The sequence below is a fragment of the Grammomys surdaster genome, unplaced genomic scaffold (assembly GCF_004785775.1).
Source record: "Grammomys surdaster isolate TR1022 unplaced genomic scaffold, NIH_TR_1.0 67, whole genome shotgun sequence".
Classification (NCBI taxonomy): Eukaryota; Metazoa; Chordata; class Mammalia; order Rodentia; family Muridae; genus Grammomys; species Grammomys surdaster.
This window is the reverse complement of record NW_021604569.1, coordinates 19,338,569-19,354,212: the sequence shown is the minus strand read 5'-3', so window position 1 is coordinate 19,354,212 and position 15,644 is coordinate 19,338,569. Positions and strand designations below refer to the sequence as shown.

General features: G+C 44.9%; 1 protein-coding gene across 1 annotated transcript in view; it reads right to left on the bottom strand.

Annotated features, from left to right (window-relative positions):
* Positions 1-15,644, bottom strand: part of Pkd1l1 (polycystin 1 like 1, transient receptor potential channel interacting) — a 124,443-nt gene that overhangs the window by 75,569 nt on the left and 33,230 nt on the right. The window contains exons 12-17 of the mRNA XM_028778934.1: positions 14,338-14,519; positions 11,320-11,541; positions 9,528-9,688; positions 5,826-6,179; positions 4,919-4,978; positions 2,326-2,502 (exon numbers count right to left, since the gene is read on the bottom strand). Of these exons, the coding sequence (XP_028634767.1) occupies positions 2,326-2,502; positions 4,919-4,978; positions 5,826-6,179; positions 9,528-9,688; positions 11,320-11,541; positions 14,338-14,519 (1,156 nt within the window). The remainder of the gene's footprint in view (positions 1-2,325; positions 2,503-4,918; positions 4,979-5,825; positions 6,180-9,527; positions 9,689-11,319; positions 11,542-14,337; positions 14,520-15,644) is intronic.

Sequence of the window (15,644 nt, the reverse complement as noted above, 5' to 3'; positions counted from 1 at the left end):
TCAGAAGCCGTATATGAAAGGCTAAAGACAAGAAAATGAATTTTCTGGAGATAGCCTATAGTTTTTTTGCATGGCCTGTGATGAGTGAACTCTATGAATCAAAGTCCCAAGAGACTTCATCCCAGAACTGCTTCTTCTTGCTACTGATATGCCTTTTCCTGTCACTATTATAGAGTCTGATGATTCCTGGTCATTAGCCCACCATATTGGGAAGATTTTCTGTAGATCTACATGAAGATGTACTCTCAGGTCATAATGATGCGTAGACAAATTGATGATTTCATAATTCCTAATAATGATTTTATAGAATTTCTAAATTTATACAAGTAATTTCAAGTCTTCTATAATAGTATAAAAGCTAATAATATAGTATAATAGGATAATTGCATTAGAAAAAGAAAGCAGGGTTGGAACAAATTTACAATCAAGGAAAACACTCGTTCTAGGTTAGGTATGAGACCATTACCTGGTAATTAAAGGTCAAAAACTGAGACTGGAGAATTTATTGTAGATGCAAGGACAAAAAATTAAATATTCATTAGTTTATCTATACAGAATTTCAGAACTAATAAGACACAAGGCAGATGATTTGTCTCTTGACAAAACTGTGCTAACTTGTGACATAAAAATTATTGCTTTAAACATATAATGACCTAATGGGGTAATAAATAATGACTGTTTAGTGAGATACTAGTCTTAATGAAAAAGCATGTAAACAATTCTGCTGTTATTGTTTAAGTCTTACCAATTTATGAGATGAGTTGTTGCCTTAAACGTACTATGAACTTACTGGAATGTAAAAGTATTTAGAAAAATCATGTAATCAATTATCCTGCTGTAACAGTTCTGCCTGAGAGTTGTACGAGGTAAGTTTTAAGAGACAGTATATATACTGAGAACAGAAAATAAAGGTTGTTGGAGCTTCTTTTTCTGCTCCACCCAGAGTGAGTGAATGTTTGTGTCTGTGTGTGTGTGTGTGTGTGTGTGTGTGTGTGTGTGTGCATGAATTATTTCTCTTTTCCTTCTTTCATTTTCTCTTTTCTCTCTGGTTCACTAAGAGTTAATGAACTCCAAGTCTCTTGGCTGGCCAGTAAGGGGTACTTGAGCCAAAGAGAAAAAAGCCCTAGCAACTAAAATTTCTTTACCTAATCCCCTGCTGCTAACAACAGGAGTTAATTGCCAGAGAGAGTTAAATTCCGGAAGTTACTACCTTCTGGCCCCCAGAACAGTAAGACAGAGTTAGAAGACCAGAGCTCATCATTCTTTGATCTTTTTCTGATGCAGTGTCCCACAGAAATATCTGTGAAGGTCGGGCAGGTTTCTAGCACCAGTTACATGCTGTGCTCATACTTGGGATGACATTAGTTTGTTGGTTACCAGCCTTCCCATCTCCAGGTCATCCCTGCCCCACAGAAGCAGTATCAAGGTGGACTCCCTCCCCCCAGCTCAGAAATGAGGTAGATTTCCTAGTGACTAGAGAATGCTAGTCAGATCTCATTTTGTGCCTTTACAGTAAGCTCAGTGTTTGAGTTTTTATTTTTATAAATTTGACTTATCTGTTAAAGTATGACTAACAAATTGAGTTTTTGTAGAATATTTGTTATGAAAATTTCTTTACTCTTTTTTTTTTTTCAAGGCAGAGTTTCTCAGTGTAGTCCTGGTTGTCCTGGAACTCACTCTGTAGACCAGGCTGGACTCAAACTCAGTAATCTGCCTGCCTCTGCCTCCCAAGTACTGGGATTAAAGGTTTGTGCCACTACTGCCTGGCAATTTCTTTACTCTTGACTTGCTGACCCATCCTGCTTAGTCTTCCTTAACATTTGGAGAGATCCAAGACACAAAACAGATGATTGGAAAGAACGAGGAGAAAATTCCTTAAAAATAGTACGAAATCCATAGCTTCCCTACGAGGCTTATGTGGGGTGACCTATTCACATGTACTCATCAGACAGTGACCCACCAGAGCAGACAAACCAACATGCCTATGCTCAGGGAGACAGGTTAGCAATTCATCTTCCCCACAGGAAATGTAAATGGCTCATCTATTCTATGTCAGGTCATAGAGACAGATGGATGCCATGTGTCGGGGTGCCAGTCAGATTCGAAGCTCCCTGATGATCTGTACCTGAGGATTCCTATGGAACATCCTTAGAGACAGAGCCATAGGCTGTTGTCCACAGAAGGAGAAACATGAATTGAAAAGGCTGGATGGTTCCACTCATCCATTAAGACAGAGGAATTTCTCTCTTGGGAGAACTTAAGGGCAGATTCCCGAACTCTTTTGAAATGGCTGTGAGTTTCAAGGTGCAAAGAGTATGTTCATACCTGATGTGGTGTAGCCATGGAAGACAGCTTGGCTGACCAGGGCCTTGGGCCAGTCGATCATGAGAGTTGGCTTTGCTCTGCCTGTCTGGAGGAAAGGGCCCAGCAGGTTGTCCCCATAATTGGCACTCTCCTCAGCACTCAGGCTTGGTCCTGCTTCCTGGAAGTCTGTACTAGCCCCTAGGAGGATAAATCATATCACAGGAGAGAAAAGGAAAGGTCACAGTCTTGTGAAACATGAACACTTCAAAGTTGATGTTAATATCAATTTCCATGGTTGCTGAATATTGCACTTCTAAAACAATATCTTTTGCAAGTATGAATTTTCAATCAATATGCTTTATTGTCGTATTATCAGCCACCCAATAGCATCTTTCTTTACTCTTCCTTCTTTCTTCCCTCCCTCCCTCCCTCTCTCTATCCCGTCTTCTTCCATTTCTTCCTTCCTTCCACCTTGTAATCTGGAATTGTATAATGCAAGGTCAGCTAATGATAAATGACAGAGGAAAAAGAGCAGATTCACAGGGAAAGCAAATGTGGAGTCTCCCCCTGTTTGGCCCTCTGCTTCCTGACCACCATGAAGAAAAAATTCCTTTTAGATACATTCACTCTGACATGACTTTCTGCCTAGGAACATGGGGCCAAGTGACTATACCCCAAACTCTATGAAACCCTGAGTGGAAAAAAAAAAGAAGCAGTGACAAGATAGCTAATCAATGCAACTGTGTCTCAATATTCTACAAATAAATCAAAAAGCAGGAAAAAAAGCTATCTTTCTGGCTAGAAAGCGTTTTCTCCTCTTGATCTATCCAATCACTAGTGACATGGAGGCCTAGCCATGAACAGGTCTACCTGATCCACAGCCAGCTCCTCTCTATCCTGCTATATACTCTAGGCAACAGTCTTCTTCCTCATCTCAGGGTCAGGAGACTGGTTACTAATCCCTTACCAGCCATCACCACTCTGCCCACAGCCCACAGGAACGACGGGACTGCTGGATCCTAAAGCACCTGTTGCCTGTATCATTCCTCTTTCAGGAACCCTAATGAAGCTGGGGCTCACATCCTCCTAAGGCTTCCTCACAAGGCCTCAAGTGCTAGGCCACATCTCTCTTTCTAGGACCTATGGCCATAACATGCTTTGTTTTCTCAGGACTCTCTTCTGTTCCATCTTATGACCACCTGTGAAGGCTATTTCATACAAAGAAGTATGACACAGAGGACAGAACAAGAGGAGCTGAAGAAATCATAACTCAGAGGCAACTGGAGAGGAGCATCTAAGAAAACGCTGCAGTGAACTTACACATTAGCTTACCTATTTACTCATTCACTCAAAAGATAAATCAGACTGCATGTTCACTCAACAAGTTAATCACCTGCCTGTTCATTTGGTAGACACAGCTCTTCAATTATCCATTCATTCTCTAGACAGATAGTATAAGATATCATTATCAGGTCAGGATCATTACAAAGGAGATTTATTTGCCCCAGAGGGACAGAGGGCATTGAATAAGAGACAAGGACAGACGAGAGAGGATGAGGGAAAAGGGGAATGGAATAAGGCAGAGGGGAGAAAGTGGCAAGGGAGAGGGGAATGGGTGTTTGTCCTGGGGACAAAGGACTCTCTGGATAAAGAGGAGACAGATGTGGTCCATAAGAAAATGGTATTTTATAAATGTATAGGGGGAAAACCCATGTTAGGATAAGGTGTTTAATTTAAACTGGGCATGTTAATTAGGTGAGCCCAAAAGGGCTTTTGATTGCTGGACTTCAATACTTTGATAGCTGACTTTAGTAGTCAACCTCAGGAGGAGCAAGTAGCCAAATAAGGGAACAGACAGTGGCTAGCTTTAGGAATGTAATATAAGAGTTTTTAGCAAGGCAGAGGGATTGGGAAGGAAGGGCAAGGCCTGCCACAGCCATGTGTGCCACTTTCAAGCTGGCCAGAGTCTTTCAGATAGAGCCAGTTGTTCTCTCCTTTTCTGTCAACTCTTCAGAAACATAGATCACTACTGATCATCTATTTACGTGACAAGTTGATCACCCTGTTTGTGCTGACACACTGGGAATCAAGATGGTTCTGGGGACACAAGAATAAACTAGCCATGAAGTTTCTGTGAAGATGTCAGGTATATACAAGACAAAACAGTAACACATCTCATACTCAGAAGTCATGCTTATAATAGGTAGAAGATGGAGACAGTGAGCTGATAGGGTTATCATACGGCTGAGGGAGACTACAAAGGAGGGAAGGAGAGAGATCCTGCAAGAAGGATGATCAGCAAGGGGGCAAGTTGGAAAGGGCACTAAGGGAGGTCTTACTATGCAAGGCATCTTGGATCTGAATTGCCTACTGTTAGCCCACTAGGAGTTTGGGATCTTCGAGGTCAAGATATACAGCAGTAAGGAATCACGGAGTGAGGTCTATACCAGGCTGTGCCATGCAGAGGGGCTTACATTCTCCCTTTGAGAATTCCCTGAGGGGTTAATAGGTGGCCTTGATGTAAGGAAAAAACACGGTGAATCCAGGAGGGCTGGATATACAGTGAGCCTGGATGCAGGCCTTTTCTCATGGGAACAATCCTAAAAGTAGTCACCTGGCTGTCTTCCTAGGGATGGCACTGCTTCTTGGATGTCACTGTAATAGGCTTCAAAATCTATACAAAAGGGAAAAATTATATTTCATTTGAAGACATAATTAGTGAGTGCTAAATGCTGTAGACTCAGACTCACCCCCTCCCCACCCCCACCCCCACCCCCCAAGAAAGATCTGTAAGGTTGTAGGATTAGAACTTCATGATTGTGGAGAGTTAGAATTTTGCAGATCAGAGCCAAATTATTTTTAGTTCCCTTAAAATGCCATTCATTGTCCACTCCCATGTCTGAGTGACCATCTTTTTGACTATTAGTAAAACCTTCAAAATTTATTCTTAGCAGAGGACCATTTGATACAATTCACAGCTAAAAGTGTTGTTGGTCCAAAACCTATATACCTTTTCCCCACTTGACTGTAAGCTTTGACCACCGATTGGTGGTCACTGCCAATGTATCTGATACAATATTCTTTGTGGTATAACTAATAATGTATCATGTAACCACTTCCATTGTAGAACACATTACTAAGGACAATCTGTCCCTGGAACATTGTCACTTACATCTGGGTTAAGAATGAACTATCTCTAAGCTGGGACATGGTGGCACATACCAATAATGCCAGCATTTAAACAATGAAAACAGGAAGATCAAGAATTCAAGACCAGGTTAGCTACATAGTGAGTTGGAGGCCTGGGCTTCCTTAGAACCTGTTTCAGGATAAGAAAAAACAAAATGCTATTTTATTATCCTGAGGTAGAAGCTGAGCTCTGCATTGACCTCAAACACAGTACGCTTAGACTCAGGGCAAAGGTGGGAGTAACATCAAACCAGACCCATTAGAATTATTTCTTCCCTGGTGAGCCTGGTGCCAAGATACAAGGATCAACGTGTAGAGATGGTGGCACTTACCATCAAAGTCAGTGGAAGAACTGGGGGCGGGCCAGCTTCCCTCAGAGCTGCTCACCATCAAGGCGTCCTCAGCCAGGGGACTTTGTGCTGGACTCAGTGAGCCATAGTCCTCCATAGGCTCTCCTGAGCCTGCCACAGGTCCTGCAGCAGGGACGTGGTGGCTACCAGCTGTGGACTCAGCAGAAACACTTCCCAGGTTGGAAAGAGCTGTCCAGCCCAGGGGCGAGGGTGAAGGCTCTGGGGAGTGTGGTGTCAGCAATGCTCTCAGATTTGATGGCAGGTAGGACTCAGATGACTTCAGACTGGCCCCAAGTGCTGAGATACCCAGCAGCCCCACAGTGCTACAGAAGGGGACTTAAACATGGGTGTGACAGGGTTAAAATTCTGAACTGAATATCCAAAGTGTGTGTGTGTGTGTGTGTGTTTGTGTGTGTGTGTGTGTGTGTTTGTGTGTGTGTGTGTGTGTGTGTGTGTGTGTGTGTATGCTATGGGACAGTGCAAGATGGTTCAGCTGGTAAAGGTACTTGCTGCAGAAACTTGGTGACTTTAGTCTGATATGCAGAGGTTTTGTAATCTCCATATATGCACTGTGACACATCTAACAAAGGATATATGGCACATCACACAGAAATAAAAAATAAATGATAAGAACATATACAGGCTACACAAGCATGTCTACTTGTGGGGTAAAGGTATTTTCTGTGAGCTTGGTGTCACTGTCGCCATCATGGGCCTGAGGAGCTTGCTGCAGTAACCTATATAGTCACAGAAACACAAGAAGTAAAACAACACAGATACAGTCGGGACTTGGCTGTTAATGCTTCCTAGCAGAAGCAGAGAGAGGGCCTCAGGATTCTTACCCGAGACTGCAGACATTTCTCCTGCAGGTGGTCTTGGGGAAGGATGCCAGCATGTATAGGATGGGCTCCAGAAAGGCAGCTTTCAAGACTCATTACCCATGCTGTGGTGGGCCTTTGGGTAACATATCTGTGTTTACATCACCCATACTCCTGTCCCTAACTTCTCAGAAATGTTCCTGACTGGAGTAGACTCATCTTCGGCAGTGCCCCATCTGGGGTGAATGAACATTTTTTCATGTCTTCCCAGGCAAAGCAACACCATGCTACTTTACACAAACGTGGCATGAGTTGGAAGCTTGATGCTTAGATGCCAAGGCTCTGGCACATGGTTCTGGCCTGGTGGTATGGAGGCCAACACATGACCTAAACATGTGTACGTGGGGAAAGGCCCTCACAACTCTTCTCTTGGAATTTGCTCTCCCAAGTATACATTCAGACTACAGGGTCACCCTATAAAGCCCCTGTTTGGATGACTCTGTATTCTGGAAAGAATTTCTCCTAATTATCATTTCTCTCTGACAATGAGGATCCAGTAGATAATTTTAAAAGGCATTCCTAGGAATTATGATAAAAGAATAAAGGAGTAATGACAAATTAAAAAATTCACAGACATAGAAATGACTCTATTAAAAGCAGCTTTTGCTTTTGACCAGGGCAGACCCCTGTCCTCTGTAGTGTCCTTTACAGTGAATTAGTAGATTTGTTTCCCTGAGTTCTGTGAGGTCCTGTAGAGGGGATGATGGAAACCTTACTCAGAGTTCTCTCAGACACACTAGCCTTGTTGAAGCTTAACTACTCACTGTCAGGGTCACTACCACAGGTCTTCACTGATGCTTTGGTCTTTGATTCAGGAAGTCTAGTTGGTCTTAAATTCAAAATTCAGAACCTATCTCTCGTGATGGGCACAGCCCCACTGAATGTCTCTGTCAGGGGTCAGCTGCACTCCAAGATCTGCTTTAAAAGGTTTGTAGAAGCCTAGAATGGACTAAAGAAAACATGGCAGCCAGCCACTTGGGGCTGAACAGAGCTGGTTGTCCAGCACAGAAACCCAGCTCTTCTGGGCCATTATTTGTGGGACTCAGCCTCACTCCTCAGCATCCTGCTACTCTGTGGAGTAGTATGAGAAGGGATGAACATAAGATAATAATGAGCTCACAATATTTCTCAGCCCAGGCAAACATGAAGCCTGAAACTGAAGTCCCCATAGTCATTCTGATTAACCTGGTAGATTTCTCCAACACAGGGGAGATAACACATAACCCAGTGAAGATCCTTCCTTCCTTCTTTCCTTTTTCCTTCCTTCTTTCCTTCCTTCTTTCCTTCCTCCCTTCCTTCCTTTCTCCCTCCCTTCCTTCCTTCCTTCCTTCCTTCCTTCCTTCCTTCCTTCCTACCATCCTTCCTCCCTTCCTTCCTTCCTTCTTTCCTTCTTACCTTTCTTCCTTCCTTCCTTCTTTCCTTCCTTCCTTCCTTTCTCCCTCCCTCCCCCTTCCTTCCTTCCTTCCTTCCTTCCTTCCTTCCTTCCTTCCCTCTTTCCTTCCCTCTTTCCTTCCCTCTTTCCTTCCTTCCTTCCTTCCTTCCTTCCTTCCTTCCTTCCTTCCTTCCTTCCTTCCTTCCTTCCATCTTCCTACATTCTGTGCTTTTCCTATTGACCAGTGCAGTTCTAGCAACCGGTCTGATATGTAAGCCTTGCCCTAGGCTGTAAACACTAGCGACCCCTCTGGTGTCATTTCAAGAATGCCTATGCTGAGCAACTGCAGTTCCTGTTTCCCTGCTGTAGCTTTCATTTAGACTTGAGTAAACTCTTTTTCTGTGCCTAGTGTGCATCAGTTTCCCATGTAGAGTAACAAATTGGATCCTTATCATTCACCCGAGCAGGTGGATTCTTTGAGAGGAGCTTTCCATCCTTATTTGGAAATACGGACTAAAAGTTAGAACCAGGTCCCGTTGGGCGTCTGTCCCAGAGAGGCCGGTCAGAAGGGAGTATGCAGACATGATGGGCTCAGACTCAACTGATCTAGTCTCACCACACAGCTGGCTTCTTTCATGCTCCAAAGTATGGGAATTCCACCACACTAGCAGCAAGCCATTCTGCACCATTGTCACCTGGTGTCCTCTAATTCAGTCCTCATGCTGTCTACCTGGGTACTGCATCAGATAACAGTCTGAGGGCTTGGTGTGTCATCTGTCCTACCTTCAAATGCCCATGTGGTTTTATGATTCTTTGACTCTAAACAGAGGTTCCAATCATCCTGTCTTAGGGGAGCTCACATAATTCAGGGACACAAATTCACTGGTCAAATATAAATGACAGAGTATAGAGGTCAAGAGGTTCACAGGGTGAGGGCCTGTGCTGCCATCCCTTTCTAGAACTCTAACCTCTGTCAGTGATCCTTGTTATTCTGGGGCTCTACTGGAAGCTTTGTTACATAGACATCCTAGTGTTTGGGAAAGCCACACCTCATCTTGAAGATACTCAGTGGCTGCTAGCCATCTGTCAGCTCATTAGCATATAAACCCACGATCACACAGAAGATCACAAGGATTTCAGTAGCTGTGTGCCAGAGAAGTAGATCATAGACGCAATACATATTGTCAAAGTTCCAAGGACCACAGCTGTCTGGACAGTAAGCTTCATGACAGATCCTTTGCTATAGTTTCCTGTGATTGGCCTGAGCCTTCTTGCAGCATGTATGTGAGAAATCACTTTCTGTCTATCACCTAGTGTCTGGAGGGTTGAAGTAAAGAAATCCCAGCCATGGGCAGGTCAGATATGAAGGTTTAGTAACCACAGAACAACCATGAATTTTTCTTATTCATCAGCAAAACAGAGTAGCCGTCTTACCTTCCATTGCACTCTTCTCTGTTGCATTGACTAGGAAGAGGTCCCAGGAGTAAGTGAGGTCTGGGACATCTCTACAGTCTTCACATACAGCTTGGAGAGACACTTCTTCATTCCAGTTCACAGAGATGTCTCTAAAGTTGACCCATGAGATGTGGACGAATCTGGAACAGGCAATCACTGTGATGTTGTAGGAAAATACCACAAGCATCCTTGGGCTGCACTCATTTGGGCTGGCCATGTTTGAACCACCTGTGTTGGCATCATCAGAGCCCGAGTTGGGGAGTGAGGATCATGTGACCAGCTTCTAGTCCTCACACCACATGATCTGACCTAACAAACAGCACATTCACTGCTCACCAAGTTCAGCGAAGCTGTGAGACTTTCTCAATGTCAAATATTCCTGGGCGTTAGTCTCTCTGTCATTCAGCCTTGGCTCTGGCCATGCTGTCCAGCCTATCAGTCAGTGCCTGAACTGTCTCCTCACCTCTTTCCCACATGCTTGCCTCCATAGCTATATACCAAGGTCACCTGGGCCTTCCCAAGCCATCTGCCTTTCCACAGCTATCTGGCTCAGATTTGCCTTTTCCCTGGGCAGGGTTATTGGGCCATGAGCTGTTCCTTGTCCTACAGGGCCCTCAGGGACCCAACCTTGCACAACCCCACATTTTATACACACATTTTTGAATTACCATAGCTACCTCCTGGAAATTTCTCCAGGCTCTTTCCTGGCCCAGGGCTGCTTCCCAGATAGCATTTTATGAACTCTGGACTCTTTAGGACAACATCAGGTGGTGTGAGAGACTAGGTTGAGTTTTGTCACACGAATTCCTTTGCTATAGGACATGAGGACCCTAAAAGGCTAAGTACAAAGAAGACTTCCTAGAATGGTGTGCAGGGTTCCCTGTGTCTTCCACTATCAGCTACATGTCAAGCTATGGCTTCACCATGTAACACCATGTACAGGAGGCAAGAACAACCATGGCAGGGCAGGTCTGCAGCTTTCTCTAAAGGAACCACATAGCCTTTTACCTGTGTGTGTGTAGCTGGGCACATGTGCCTGTGGACATGGGTGTAGTAGCTGCTGTCTAAAGTTTCAGTTATTTGCAGTCAACCAAGGTCTGAAATGTTAAATGGAAAATCCCAAAGATGAACTGATCATAAATATTCAGTTATGTCTTTCTCAGGAGTGTATAAAATATTGTACCATCCACAAACTTGCTTCCCCTAGAATTTGCTCCCTGCTCAGTCATGTATAACCTAGCCCTTTGAAAGGGGGAATCCAGACCCTTCTGTGTCCTTGTCCATCCTGGTAGCTCAGTTCAGGTCCTACATTTGGTCCATGGGGCTATAATATGAGTAGCCTGGTAGGCTTGGTGATGACGAGCTGATGGGTTTGACTCTTAGCACTTCTTTGCCTCTGTAATCCTCCATGGTTCCACATTTGCATATCTCTTCAGTCCTATAATCCCTAGAAAGCTCCCAAGTCTAGAAATCAGATGGCCTTGCTGCCTTCTGACATCAGCCTCAATCACTGGTCTTCCATCTTGGGGATGGGTGTGATAGGTAGGACCCAATGGTATAATGGCAACATTTTTCAGAATTGCTACTGTATCATTGTTAGCCCAGAAAATACAGAGCTATTCAAATCACTAGCCCCTCCCTGGCAACCACTTCTTCCTTACTGGTATGGTTCCCACATGGCTTAGCTTCATACTGCTCCATGAACACAGATTCCTTTCAAGCTGCCACCATCAGCCAGAATGCTCAGCTGCTCTGACTAGGACAAGGGTACCTGAAGGCCGGGTCAGGACGGGTGGACAGGAACACCAAGGCCTGTGATGAGTTCCGTCCCCTGTTGGAGACTGTCAGTGTCACAAGGAACTGGTCACAGCACTCACTGAGCCATTTTGCTGGGAAGGAAATGGCAGGAGCTTGAGTGTCCACTTGGTATGGAGTAGAGTCATCAAAGCAGGGCCACCTTGATGAGCTGGCCGCTGTGCAAGTCCAGTGATACCTATTGAAGAATCCATTGGAGGGGCAAGGTTACCATCACTGAGTGTCAAAGGCACATGTGGTTTGGAGAAGACCATACCCCTCGCTCTTTGTTATCAGTGGTGCAGGAGCTGGGCCTGTCTTCCCACTCCGGCCCAGAGACCACGATACTCCAGGTAGGATCCTGCTTCCCTCTGACCAGTATCAGGTACCCTGGCCTTGGAGCTGCTTTTGCCACTCCTTCCCCTTCCTGAGCATGGTAGTCGTATCTGCTCATAAGTAACATGGCCCCAAAACTCCTAGTAGTCTCCCTCACAATCACTCTGCCAACTCGGCATCTTGTCTGAGACAACTCCACATGGTAAGACAGGAATGTCGCACTATCCCAAATTTAGGAAGAAAAGACATTGGGAGAGGCCTTGGGGGAGCTGCCCTGTTTCACTCTGAGCTGGTAAAATGTGGAGCCATCAGGAGACTCGAGATTATTCTTCAATCTCACTCTCTTTCTGTAAGATGATATTGCATGAGCCACAAGATAAGGTAGTTGTACCATCGGGGTGGACTAGGAGGACAGCATCATCCCAGCTGTGAGCAGATCTTAATCCGGAGCAGGAGACATGCTTAAATAGGCATGTGACAGGCAGGAAACAGTATGGAAATGCAGTAGCAAGCTGGGCTAGCCTCCCTCATCATGGCAACCTGCTTCCATAAGGATCCCTTAAACCTGAACCTTAAAAGCCCAATTCCCTGTCTAGCCTACAGGCACTACATTGTAGAAACTTCTGTTCACAAAGCTGCATGAGGCAGCACTGCAGCTGCCTGGTAACCTCCACTGAGGAGCAGCATCCCCAGGGCACAAGAGAACTCAGTGTACAGTGTGGTTTGCAAGCTGTTCAGAGAAGCTGTCCCATGGTTCACCCAGAAGATTCCTTACTGCTCAGACACAGAGCTCTCCTTCTCAGGTGCTGTGATGGGTCCTGGTAGTTGACAGTGTGAAGACAACACAGATACAGCCTTTGTCTGTCAGGTGTGTGTGTGTGTGTGTGTGTGTGTGTGTGTGTAGGACTGATAGCTGAGAGTTGTGTCTACAGTATACACACAGGTAGAATCAGGGAAAGGGAACCTCTCATCTCTACTGTACTAATGAAACACCATTTCCCACATTTGGGTGTGGCAGACATGAAGGGTCACAGTGACAAAGGTGCCTCTTTAATGATTTATGAATAGGTACCATGTGGCAGGGACAGGGATATATCCAGTGAGAGTCCTGCTGTCCTGAACTTAGACTCAATGCTGGAGGACAGTGAACGTCAGCCATATAAGTGAGGACTGAGTGTGCTGAACTACACATGGCTAAGGACAGTGGCTTCCCCTCTGTGCTGAATGGTGTACAGGTCAGAGCAGGAAAGTAAGGGCTTCTGGCTTTGTCTGGAAAGACTCCATCCTGTGTTGGCCGACTGGCTGTGGTTGAAGGTGGACATAAGCCGAGGCCCTGGTGACTCCATCCAGGCAGTGCAGGGGACGTATGAGAGATTTGTGTCTTGGGGAGATCTCATGAGGTTTCCTGACAGGCATGAAATATGAGAGAAAGAGATGTCAAAGACACTGAGGGAAGTTTTGGTCTGAGCAACTGGAAGAATTGTTTCCTCAGGGTCCCAGAACTAAGAGGGGGAAGAGGACATGAGCCACCAGCCCTAACCAGGAGCTATCTCCAATGGAGAAATCCTCAACTGAGAAATGCCCAAAAAGGAAAATTGAATTTTGTTCAATGGAGTCTCACTGTGTATACAAACCATACTTATTGGCAGCTGTAGGTGGGCAACACAAAATAAACTGCATGGTATTTTGGCTTTTTTTATTTTTTTGGTTTTGTTTTGGGTCTTATATTGCTTTGTTCGGACATTTTTTAAAAAACCTAACTGGGCTTTTACTTGTACACTATGATTACTGATTTTGTGTTTTTATGGATTTTATTTGTGTGTGTTTGTGTGTGTGTGTGTGTGTATCTGTCTGTTTGTCTGTTGTCAGTCTGTCTCGGTGTGTATGTATGTTTCTTGTGCTTTTCTTTCTTTCTTTCTTCATTATTCTGATTTAATTGCCTGTATGTTTTCTAGAGAGATTGAGACTGAGAAGGTATGGAGTTGGCTGAGTGGGGAGGTGAAGAGGATTTGGGATGGTATGAGGGAGGGGAAACCATGATCAGAATATATTGTATAAAAATTCATTATTAACTAAAAAAAAATGCATGGACAGAGTTGGGGAAGGCCAGTGGGAAAAGGTGAAATTCATGGCTGGGTGATTTGAGGCACAGGAAAGGGGCACAAAGGTGGTGGTGACAGACAGCATAGAGCAGGTTGGTGTATGACAGGGGTCGGGGACTATGGGAAGGGCTGCATGAGTGGCGGATGCATACTGGGAGGTAGAAGATCATAGCAGAAGGCTCGGAAAGGCCTGTCAGGCTGGGCTGTCTGGGCCAGAGCCCGTGACCGCAGAGCTGAGCCTCACTAACAGCCTCTGCCTCCCCCACACACTGGCATCTGACTAAGGAGTCCTAATGAAAGGGTAGCATTTATAACGTACATTCCAAAATCACAGTTTAAGCAGCACCTTAAAAAAAAAAAAACTACTAACACTTTACTCTCCTTTCCTATATTGGCTTACACTTGGATAATGAGTAAAGCAGTTCAGCTAAAGAAAGCGGGTACACATAAATGTCTCAAACTATTTTGGCAGAATTCCCAGACTAACTCTGCTAATATTCCTGAGCCAGGGTCTGAAGAAGTAGGAGCCAGAGAGCCTCATAGTTCTGTACTCTCACCTGAGAGTAGCCCCTGGGTTGTCAGGGTCATAGGACTGGGACCCTCTGAGGACAATGGAAGTTGAGGTGTCCTTGGAGATGAAGATGTGTGTGCCTTCAGAGATCACGCTGACAGGTGCCCTAGCTTGAACTTCTACCCCGACAGAGTAGTTGCTATACACCATGCTTCCCTTGATCTGAACCTGAGAGACAAAAGACAAGGGGGTATCACATGAGAACAAGCAAATGCTTCCTGGAGCTACACATCTGACACCAGCCCTTAGCTCTACAATGGTCACTCACACCATTCATCTGAGGATGTGGCTGGAGGGAAGAGCATGGATGTATTAATATGTAAGTCTACCTAAATGCACAGTTATCTAGGTGTGCATTGGTCAATATTTTGTCAAGTTGACACAAGCTAGAATCATTGGAGAAGAGGGAATCTCAACTGAGAAAATGCCCCTATCAGACTTTCCTGTAGGCATACCTGTGGAACATTTTCTTGGTTGGTGATTGGTTCTGGAAGGGACTAGCCCACTGTGGGCAGTACCACTCCTAGGCAGGTGGTCCTGGGTTATATAAGAAAACAAACTGGGTGAAGCAGGAAGAGCAAGCTAGTAACAGCATTTCTCCATGGTCCCTGCTTCAGTTGCTGCTGCAGGTTTCTGTGTCAATTTCCTGTCTTAGCATCCTTCAGTGGACTGTGACTTAGGATATGTAAGTCAAATAAACCTTTTCCTCCCCACATTGATTTTGATCACAGTGTTTATCACAGCAATAGAAAGCAAAGTAAGACAAGGTAGACAAGGTATACTGTAAACAGTGTGCTTCTCCATGGTCTTGACATTTACCGGCTCTTTTTACTCTGTTACATCTAATGGGAAAGAAAGGGTTTGACAGTGGGGCCAAGAGGTCCCTCTTCAGTACAGTTGAGGAGACAGTGGGTTTGGGGGAGCAGAGGAGATGAGGTAAAACACATAATGGTCTTTGAGAAATGTGGGCAGGGCATAGACTGGGATCCTAGATAGGCATAAAGGAGAAGGCCAGACTTTACTGTCTCTGCTTCCCAAGTAAGGATCCAGCCACCTCACGTTCCTGTTACCTGCCTCCCCACCAAGATGAACTGTAAGAGCCCAGTCAGCCCTCCTTAAGTCGCTTTTGTCATGTACTCTGTCACAATGAGATAAGTAACTGATATGAAGTTAGAACTTCTCTAGGTAGGCACCCTACCCAGTGCCTGGTGCATGCTGCAGCTGCAAACAAGTTCTGAGCAGGTGCCATGTCTGTGGAGGACAGTAGCTCAGTGTGGAGCTGCCAAGGATGGA